General features: G+C 39.5%; 1 protein-coding gene across 5 annotated transcripts in view; it reads right to left on the minus strand.

Annotated features, from left to right (window-relative positions):
- The window catches only part of LOC107675846 (myoD family inhibitor-like), a 32,613-nt gene that overhangs the window by 11,312 nt on the left and 9,687 nt on the right, over positions 1 to 11,614 (minus strand). For 4 of the 5 annotated variants that reach the window (XM_016470337.1, XM_016470338.1, XM_016470336.1 and 1 more), the window contains one exon: positions 3,987 to 4,127. In XM_016470337.1, the coding sequence (XP_016325823.1) occupies positions 3,987 to 4,127 (141 nt within the window). The remainder of the gene's footprint in view (positions 1 to 3,986; positions 4,128 to 11,614) is intronic. The other variant, XM_016470340.1, reaches the window with a different exon arrangement.

Here is an 11,614-nt window from a genome sequence, read left to right on the forward strand (position 1 = left end):
GGCTGTGTTTGGAATGTTTTTTTGTTGGCTAAATAGCACAGAAATAGCGCAAAAACAGCCAATATGGTGTCTAAAACGTAAGTCTCTTGATATTAACTTACTGTTTATTGAACTGTTGTATAAAATAAATATCACATTTGTAACCAAAAAAACGGCACTCTTCGTGTGATATTGATTAACTATATGAATTTATATAAATATATACATTTTCTGCCTCCTTATCTTGAATTATGTGATCATTCTTAATGCATATTAATAAACTGAATCATGCAGTGAAAGAACCACTCTAAATGCGCACACGCATTAAATCCTGTGTTGGTCTAACCAGACTTCATCACGTCGCATATGCACGCCTCTGTAGGTGTGTTTTGTTTAGCTTTTGCAATATACTCGATAATGTCATGATGTCTCACGAGTTCAGTATTTGCGCTAAACCTGCGCAGATTTGACCTGCCAAGAAATCAATGAGTGAACATAATTTACAAAAAGTAGCCCGCCAAATTGGCTAGTGATTTGACAGCGTTACCCACCACAGCTGATTTTTACCCGCATTTGGCGGGTTGGCGGGTGTTAATTTCAAACACTGGATATTTCTATTTTGCGGGAGTTCCGTGAATCATTTTATTCTCCCGCATCCCGCGCACACACACAAGTCTGCACTCGCCTATCAAATCTTGTTCCGCGCCGCACTCTGTTGCGTCGGGTCTCGCGGGAGAGCAGGTCTCTAATCCACTAGCACTTGACTCGACAATGCTTGTGCTACATCCTTTTTACAATCTCCAGAATATAAAACACTGCATTCTGTCAGCACTGTAACGCGGCAGTAACGTATAGAGACCTCGGCTTGTAACTATACTCTAATTACTATTTTGAAAATTATAACACGTTAAATTCCTCCGTTACTAAAAAAGTAATCAAATTACAGTAACGCGTTACTAAGTAATGCATTACTGCCCAACACTGGTCTTAGTCTTTATTACTAAGATTTTCTGCAAGACTTTAAAGAGCAGGTCATATGGGTTTTTGAAAAATATCTCTTTTGCAATTTATAACGTAGCTATCCTCAATATCTTTATTTATCGTGCACTTTTTTGATGACCAACTTTGCAGACTGTTTTCATTTAAGGATAGCTACGTTATAAATTGCAAAAGAGATATTTTTCAAAAACCCATATGACCTGCTCTTTAAGGACTTTACATTTCCATTGTATAAAAGAGCTATGTAAATAAATGACAGTCAGTAGGGATCTCCATGACTGAGGCCGATGCCATACGCATCTGGATGCATAGCCAACGATACGATACATTAAAGATACATATGAAGCAGCTGCCGATACGATTGACTCCTATCACGATGCAGTACGATTAAATGAAAACAGTCTGCAAAGTTGGTCATCAAAAAAGTGCACGATAAATAAAGATATTGTCTCTCAAATGAGAGAGTCGATTCTGAATCGCCTTAACGAGTCGTCATATTTTCGAATCTTTTGCCTGTTACCGGTATACGTCACTGGGTACTAACACATTTGCATAATCCCGCCTGCCCGCGACTCTGACCTGCAAAACAAACACTTCCGCTAGTTAGTGTGTTTACATCATGTCGAGAAGACACTGTGTTCAAGGACTAACACATTTGCATAATCCCGCCTGCCCGCGACTCTGACCTGCCCACAAACACTTCCGCTAGTTAGTGTGTTTACATCATGTCAAGAAGACACTGTGTTCAAGGATACCACAGAAATACAATTTGAACCTTTTGTTGTGTGCTCGTCATTTTACCGAGGACTGCTTCCCTAATCTTGGCTTTTATCTTCTTCGGCTTTCTTTATTTAGACTAACAAGCTTTCCGAACCACAACCTGTAAGTACGATTGATACGTTATGTTTAACATTCTCAATTGAGTGCACAAAATATCAAGTTTTTTTGCTAATATGTGATGTATACCTTGTGCAGCTTTAGGTTTCCATGTAAAGTACGATATTACTGTCTTACTGAATAAATAGTTCTGATAATTCGCTGTGAACGCACTATGTTTTCTGACCTTAGATGCATTTAAACCTGTTGTTGAGGACTCCAACACAATATTAGGACACTTTAAAATACCATATGACCTGCTCTTTAAATATATTAACCAGACCTTAAAATACTGCATTTTAATGAAAACGTTGGATAGTAAGCTCAGAAAACAAATTCTACAAGTATTAACATTTTTACCCTCCCTAAAACAGTGAGCAGTGTTTTTTATTTTTTACAAAAAATGGTTTTGTAAAAGCAATCTCCACTTATATGACATCAACACAGACTCCGCTAGAAGACCTAAACCCATGTTTTCACTCGCTTTTTCACTTCTCAATCACACTAGACAGATTCAAACAAAAAAAAAGTGAATTTAACAGCCTTTCTGCACTCTCATTCAGTCTAGAAATGCATGCAACATCCATGACATCATTGCCCCGGGCTGAAGCATTGGGACCTGGCTGAATCTTCACACTACTGTTTACAACAAATATTGCTGATTTATGCACAAAATGAAACTTGCTATGTCACTATCGAGAAGCACACATTTTACACATATGCAAAACTCTAATAAAAGCACACCGCAAGCCTCAAAGCACACATGGATCCATAAAGGACTGCACACTCCTTATTAAGCAGATGATGCAATAGTGTTCAACATTTTATGAGTCCCAAATAGGCACATCTCACTGGTCCATCTCCAAATAAAACCATGCACGTCGAAGGAGACACGTTTGCAGGGAAAAAGTTGAGGTGGAGTTGTACATTTTGTCCTGTTACATTCTGTGCGTGTTTGCATTTCTCTCCTTCTCTTTTTCTCTCTATTGTTTTCCTATTCGTTGTCTCGCTCATGTAGTGGATGAATCACCTGCCAATCATCATTAGGGTGTCCTCTCTCTGCAGCCAATCCGGTGCTGCCCTGCTGATTTAAAGGTCTCTCGGCGTGCCTAATGCCTAGTTCACACTACAGGATTTTAAGCCCGATTTGCAAGTTAACGAGCTCGCCGACAGGTCGGGCTGTGATCGAGGAAAAATCAGTGGGTGATCGGTGCTCGGCAATCTTTGTGTGTGAACTACACCGACGGCAAACAAATATCTAGCTTGTCAAATATCTGGACCGGTCGGCCGACTCGACATCACATGGTGTCAGGTGTCGTGACGAGCTACAGCCAATGAGAGAGCAAGGCATGGGTTGAGGTCACCGGAAGAAAAACAACATCAGCAACATAGCTTAAAGAAAAGTTTGGACACAATAAAGCAAAAAATAAAATAAGTTTTATTTAATATGAGCTGCTCTTTGGTTTTCAACTGCAATAACAAACATTCTCACTGCTGACTGCTGCTTTTTATATAGTATATTTCCCGTTATGAATTATGATACCGCTTGGTTCTTTGGTCCGTTGGGTCGGATTGCTTTCTCACCACGAGCGAACCGCTCCAGAGTCCGTTTGCAATCGGTTCGAGACCACCTCTTCACGGAGGTCTCGGTACACTTGTTTGGTCCTCTTTTGTTGCACACCCGAGTGCGATTGCTGCATTCACACCTGCCCAAACGAACCGCACCAAGAGGGACAACGAACTCTTGCGCGATTAAACCGAACTAAATGAGGCAGGTGTGAAAGCACCCTCAGTAACAGGACATATCAACAATCTACCCTTTAGTCAGAGGACTTAGTCACAGCCTACTGACTAGTACACACCCAGTCTACATCTACACAATCAGAGACACTACAGACTCCTTAGCACTGAATTTAGGATCAAATCCTAATCAAATTGTACGTGCGTTTTATAAACGAGGCCCCAGATTCTTTTATAACAGAGACCTTAATATATCTGTCCCTCTGGCCAGTGTCATCAGTCCTAATTTCCTCATCATTTCATCTGTTTCCATAACAATGGAACAGACAGACCATGTACAAACAATCTGTGAAGGGCTGCTGGGTAACATAGTCCAATTGTTTCATGCTTACATGTTATACTTTTGCCAGGAGTGCTAGTGAGGTCCGTTTGGGACAAGCTGTTGTTGTTGTTGCCATTCTCCACGTCTCCTGGCTTTTCCATGGGTGGGGTGTTTGAATTCTGTGCTTTCTTCTCACCAGTTTCATTCCCTTCTGAGGCCAAAAAACACAAACACAGGAGAAAGAAATAAAAAAAAAGTTATACAGAGAAATTTACACAGGGCTTCGCTGTCATATCAATTTCTAAAGTGTTTTGATGCAACAACAGTACAATGTGGATGCCCAGTTTGGAAATGTGTTTATATTTGCACTAGCTATTTTGCTAGATCATCACTTTGCATGCACGTTGTGCTCAAGTATCTGTGAAAGTGCATTCATGCAGTCATCAGCATGTGTTTGTGTGTGCGTGTTTTATAAGTTAGCGCTGGAGCCAAGTGGTCTTATTATGTGGCCTGGTAATTATACGGGGCTGTCTGAGGAGGCTAGAGCAGCATGACATCAAAGAGGGTCAGGACTGGGTCTTAGCGAGGAGAAGCGCTGTGTTTAGCTGAGCTGAGTGTAACTGAGCTCTGCTCTGTCCTGGCCTCTTGCCCATACCTACCCAAATGGAAGCCAGCTGGGCTTTACTGGCTGTCTGATAAACACACAGCATCTCTTGTGGAACATCAGTCCACTGCTCTCTGTTTATTTCCTTTAGTGACTCTCTGCCTCGTTTTGCTTTACTTGATTTTGGCAGACTCCAGTTTCTAAATTTTTTATGTGATTGTGTGATGTGTCGAGGGATTTTTATCTTATAATTTTGTTGACAAGAGGATTGCTTTTTAAAGAAATTACCTTAGCAGGGTCAAGATTGACGACAACTGATTAGCCATCCAACAAATGACTATTAGGAGTTTTGCATGGTAAAACCCTCTCAGAAAAGTTTTTGATCTGTAAAGCATTGCAGATACAGCATTCAAATGGACGTCTTTTTGTCATTGCATAGCATCTTGATCGGAAACGATTGGAGAATCCCTAGTTCCAGCAAGACTAGTCAATTAAAAAATATATATAGATATTGCACTTGTAGTAAAAACTAAATCCCTAGACCTTGGTGAAAAAGAGAGCCAGAAAGAGAAAGAGAAAAAAAAAGGGAGAGGGCTGAGTTTGAGTGACAGGGATCTTGACCTAACAGTCTCAGACATATCTAACTGCTGACAGAACTGTATCCATACACTCTTATTTATTTTCTCTACTAAACTCTTTCACCTCTGAGCAGGCAAACCAAGACGACTCACGAGGGGCTTCCATCCCCCATTTCCTCAACCAAAACTCTAACAACAGACAAATTGTCAGGCCTGACCTCATAGCTCACAGAAACAACATTCTCTTCTCCTCAACTTCAATGACTGTGATTGACCAATCAGAATCAAAGTATTCCAGAAAGCTGTATTATAATAAACATTCAGTTATTAGAGTGAAGCAATACAGAGACAAAGAAAGAGAAAAGTGAGAGAGTGAAACCTGCAGGATTCAGAGAGTTGCTGATGAGGGTGAGTGTGAGAGCAAGTGTGAGAGCAGCGCTAGGGCTGTGGACAGACAGGGATCATGTTTATGAACCATTTTAGCTTTAAAACATAGACCACTGAAGCCTGCCTCAGTAACGCTGCTGAATAGAAGTCTGCTTATATACCGCTGTATAAGCGTGCGTCAGCTCCTTCTGTTCTCCCATTGCTATGGATCACTGAGCATTAGCAACTGGATCCCAGCAGTTATCAAAGGCAGAGCTTTAATTCCTCATCATAATCAAGGCGTACAGCAGGCAGGGGAGATTTACTGCACAGGCATCAGTGTTTCAGCTCAGCCTTCCATATTATGTGGTGAGGAATTTCAAGAACCCGCACTTAATGATCTCAGAAATTACGCCACGTTTGCAAAAGCCTTTCAAAATCAGATCTCTGGGTTAACGATCTAGTGCTTTAGACACACTAGTTGTTTTAGAGCTGGCCAAGTACATTACAAAATAAATAAACATTTGCTAAATATGATGGACTATGGTGTGTATAGGACATTACTTGTACACGCAACATGTGTGGACCCCAGAGGCAGAAAATGTGTGGAAACTTTACTTGACTTGTAAACAGGGCTCATACATTTCCCAGTAAACAACATAAGAACATAGGAATAAAAATATAGTATGTTGGTAATGGTCATAAAGACTTTATGGCATTAAAGGCATTGCACTACATGTAATGTTCGGTGTTATGGGGGGAGAAAAGAACACCTAAATTTTATAGTACCTTTCCCATGACAACAGGAATGAGGTGTCTTATGGTAAAGATTATTTGGAAAAATGTACATCAGCATCTGATTTGGTACAATCCCAGTGAAGTTTTACAGCAATATTCTGTAGTACACACGTGGCACACGTGGTTAGTTCACCCAAAAATGAAAATGACATCAATCATGTCATTTTAAACCTGTGTGATTGTCTTTTTCAGTGGAAAACAAAAGCAGATGTTTTGAGTCATGTTTCAACTTATTTTTTATATGGAATGAAAGAATCAGTGGAGAGTTATTTATTAATTTTATAAAATATCTACTGTGTTCACAGATGGAAGAAAGTCATTCAATCGAGTATGAGTATATGATATTTTTTATTTATTTATTTATTTTTCGAGTAAACTGTCCTTTTAAAGGTGGAGTGTGTCATTTCTGCACCACTAAACAGAACCGCAAAAATAACGTCCATTTCAAACAGATAGTCACACCCCAAACTGGTCGAACCAATGAGTCTGGATGCTCAAACAACCACCAAATTTATACTTTTCAGGGACATCAACCTATTAACTCTTTCCCCGCCAGCATTTTAGAAAAAAGTTGCCATCCACCGCCAGCGATTTCATGATTTTCACTAAAACTTGATGGCCTCCAGTATATTTTGCTGTATGAATATTTGAATATGCAATACACCAAAATAAAGAATCAGAGCCTCTACTTTTAAACAAAAAAATCAGTTTTATTCTAGCTTAAAGCATTCTTTTTTTATCAACACTTGAATATAGGTAGGTTTCATAAAAAAATGCATTATTTTGAGCAAAAAGGTGAGAAAATCACATTTTTATCTGGATAATATTCAGTACGATTATCAAAGCATAAATCCAGTAAATCGCTTCCATCAATACCTCCAAAGAGTTATACAGACATATACCACTTCCTGGATCAACATTATGCAGTTTTCATTTATATGCTGTCTATTGCTGATGATCGCATTATTTTTCATATGTATCTGTTTACATAAGAGATCGCTAGTTTCTCCGTCCTGTTCATGTGTGTTTTTGTTCGGGAGGTTTTGTACTTGTTCAGAAGATGTGTAATAGCGCCCCCGGGTGTATAACAGTGAAAACACGAAAAGCCGTAAAAAAAGAGTTAATAGTTTCCTCTGCATATTAAACTAGGACAGAAGTATAACATCCAAAAAAATGACACACTTCACCTTTAATAAGCGAGCAGAATGACAAATGTTCTGCAGGTGTGTACAACATCCGGTTACCAGGCCAAGACATTCATACATGGCTGATTCTGAGTCACTCTCCTTGCCTCAAAGTTCTCCATCTCTCGCTGTGTCTCTCTCTTTCTCAATCTCTTTCTCTCCTTTCTGTGGTTTTGCCTTATTTACTCCTGAGGTCTGTGAGCACACACTGAAACTTTCTATAATCTTCGAGCAGTCAGGTATGAGGCCTGGTATTAGAGACTGAGCAGCCATGTGGCTTTACAGGGACACTTTGAAATACTCTCAATCCTCAAACCCCAGCCTTTCTTTATTTTGTGGCAGAGTTGCTCTGTCTTCAGCAACCCCTACTAATGCTCTTTCAGAAGAAACAGACAAAAGAGAAAGAGCGAGAGACTGACAAGAGACTTAGAGATATTTCACACCCCCATGCATCTCAGTGGAATAGCTGAACTGAAGACTAGGCAAGAGACATGCTTGAATTAGAACTTCCTCCAACTCTGGTATCCAGGACTTCTCCTTTGACTCGATGAGACCTCCCCTAACAGCGATGACTGTAAATTCAGCTTTTAATGGAATACAATAGATTACACCATTTGAAAAGTACTTTCTCTTGTGCAGCAGCAAAAATATTATCCCTTTCAATCCAGAGAAAATTTGCAGAGTTGAAGTGTAAAACTTGCATATTCACTATTCAGAGTTGCCTGGAGAAAAATGTATTGGAGTTACACGACAGAATTGAGAGTTGAAGTGTAAAACTTGCATATTCACTATTCAGAGTTGCCTGGAGAAAAATGTATTGGAGTTACACGACAAAGAAAACTGTTAAATATCAGGCAATCTCAAAGGCAAGCCTAGAAGAGCACTGCACCGGCCACTTGTGTTGGGAGTTAATTACTTGTCATTATCCTGACTAATTAAAACCATCACTCTTTAAAATCCACCGAGGGTGATATCATGCTAGCACAGTGCGAGGATGGGGAAAAACAAGGGGGAGAGGTAAAAGAAAAAAGTAGAGATGAAATGAAAGGCATAAAAATTAGGTCGATTTTATGCAGCTGTAGGCTAATATTATCATCGGCTTCAGGTTTGGCGGACAGGGTCTGCTGTAGCTCTGCAGGCATCTGGAAAAATGTGCTGGCCACGGGGCACAGAAAACAGAGGGATACATTGGGAATTCGACGGCTACAGAATCAAACTACACTGCAGGCTACATTCCTCAAATTCCCAACTGGTGTACTTTGAGATCTCTTTGAGAAAAGAAGGTGCTAAACACCTAATTTTATTTTAAAATGCAAATATAGAGGGTGAAAACAGGTCATCAAGGGCAGAATTCAAATGTGTTGTACCATGTCTGCATAATGATTGAGATTTGTCTCTCTCAAATTATTACACAACATGTGAAATGTAACAGTACATGCAGGGAGCTGCACCCATGTGGTTGATTTTTGCCAGGCCCCTGAGTCAGCTAACCTCAGTCATATAGTATGCTGCTCCCAGAAACAAAAACTCACTGACTGTTGCATATTTATTCACATTCATCTGTATCTTACTCAATGCACTGCAACTGCATTGAGTGCTACAGGAAACAGGTGGTGCCACTTAGTGGAGCATCTCAGATGGATTAAAGCAGAGCACCTCATTTAAAGCCCACATTCATTCTCCCCTCTTACACATTTGTGAGCCCATCATGACTTTGACACAATTTTTTTTTAGCGATGACCCCTCAGGGATGTAATTAGGGGAGAAAAAAGAAAATAATTAAGCAAACGTCTGTGGCTGATCCTTTGAAGAGACATGCTGATAATAACTATGGTAACATCTTCACTAAGCTTGGCTCTGAAACAATAGTCTAATCTGGGCTTGTAAACTGGCCAAGAGTAAAAACACATGCTTAGGGGGTAAAGCTTCAAAGAACTGTTTTGGAATTTATCCAAATTCACAGATTATTTAGCAAGTACAATAGAGGAGGGGGGAAAACACTGTAAGCTCATTAAAAAAGAAAATATCTGGTATTTAACAGGTTTTAGGGAGGATTTAACAGCACTATATCTTGTGCTTGAAAGTTTCTGTGAGGAGATAGAACAGTGTGAAGAAAGTGGGGGGTCTGTATCTCTGTTTCAAGGCTTGGCATCTTCCATGCGTGACATGCCACGTCTCCTGGTTCTCTTGAACCCTTTCACGAGTAAGTTTAAAATATTCTAGCTGACCCACAAAAGTCAGTTTTTTTAAGGCGACCATTATTTTAGAATGTTTCCCCTTATTGTTTTCATGGCAACACATCATGCTTGTCACGTGACACACCACAGCCACAATAACACTATGACAGATGTATCACTTTTATTTCGTTTTTCATTTTTTATTCAAAATATTCACACACTTGGTTACCATATCATCAACTATCTGATATTCCGATTCTCAAATACGTGTATGTGAGTTTGCTTTGTCATTTCAAAACTTTAGAAATGATCTTGATCTATGATGCAAGATGGGCACCGCCATGTTTGTTTGTGCCGCAGTTCAGAGAGTCCTGTTAGTCGGATTTCCAGCACGTAAATACATCAGTTTCTACCGAAATACATGCAAGTAAGTGGCCGGTGAACTAGGATAATAATCAAGTGAATTTATAGTTACTTACACTATGTGTATCCGATATGAATAAAACCCATTGGATTGTTATTGCCGCTTCCATAGACATCAGTGTATTTTTACAAACTCTAAATGCATTGTTTTACTACTACTTACTGTATGTGTATTTAAATGTCTGAAACCTAAAATAAACATTATGTGGTTGAAAACACTGCATAGTTGTGATCTATGTCAAGCACTGAGCGCGTCCGTGTCTGGCTCAGCGCCAGCCGAAGCACGAAAGCACAGTTTGAATCTGGCAGTTATGTGACGTCACTGAACATTCTAAATCCCATATGTGGGACCGTACTCCCAGGGACACAGAAATAAAAATCCCACATGTGGGACCGTACCGCTCAAAGGGTGAACATAAAAACATTCACTTTTACACAGTCACGCACCTCTTCTGGCTCCAGAGCAGCAACAGGAAGTTTCAAACACACTGGTGTGTGGCCAACAGCTGCCTCATAGGTCAGCACTGATCTGCGCACACTCTCTCTTTCTCTCTCATTTGAACCCTCTCAGTCAAAAAATCCAAATGTTCTCGAAACATGCTTGATAATTTGCCATTTTAACAGTAACATTTATGGCTGATGTGAAAGCTGCAGGAATCCCCCCCTCCCTCAACACCAGTTTAAAAACATCAGGCCAGGCATCAAAGACAGACCCCACAAGGATCCAACATGATGATTGAACAAGAGTGCTCAATTGTATCAGAATATACGTCAGTGGACCATCGGTTACTGCTGTCACTTGGCAATATAATTTAAACTAGAGAGTTTTACTGGACTGAAATAGAATTATCACATCAGAATGGAAATTCATAACTTTCTTTCTTTATGAGGATGCACCAAAAATAGCCCCAGATTGTCATTGGGTAATGAAATTCCAATCATAAACAAGAAGCACCAAAAATATTTTTTAGAGAAGACTATTGTGACACATAAATTAATTTTTACTACTCAACCACAGACAGGAAATTTTAAGCATTCAAAAGCATTCACACCGATAATCACATTTTAGGACTCGATCGGTACTCGCTACACTTGGCCGATCTCACGAACCGATCACAATTTGATGACGTCAACGCGTGATGACGTACATGATGCGTGGGGACATAAATTATTTGGCGCCACAGTGTATCATGTAATCGCCGGTGTGGAAATGCTATGGCATTTCGAGAATCAATGAAAAATTCGCTATTTATCATGTATGTTTTGCATGATGATATGATGAATAGATGGTTAATTTTTAAGAGCAGATTCAGTGACGTTAGAACTGATCTGCGCCTCACTGCACACTAGGGATATGCCGGTATCAAATTTTCATGTTGCGATTAATTGCTAATGCTTTTATCACGGTATACGGTGTTATCACGATATTGAAATTTAGTTTTAAAAAAAAAAGTGCTGTCATAATACAGTATAACAGGTTTAATAACTTTTTTCTTATAACAAAAATAACTGAACATTTAAATGCAATAAAGCAATACAGAAAAATGTATAAAGTTAAAAGTTTTACA

Source organism: Sinocyclocheilus anshuiensis, unplaced genomic scaffold (genome assembly GCF_001515605.1).
Source record: "Sinocyclocheilus anshuiensis isolate Anshui unplaced genomic scaffold, SAMN03320099.WGS_v1.1 scaffold1640, whole genome shotgun sequence".
NCBI classification, from domain to species: domain Eukaryota; kingdom Metazoa; phylum Chordata; class Actinopteri; order Cypriniformes; family Cyprinidae; genus Sinocyclocheilus; species Sinocyclocheilus anshuiensis.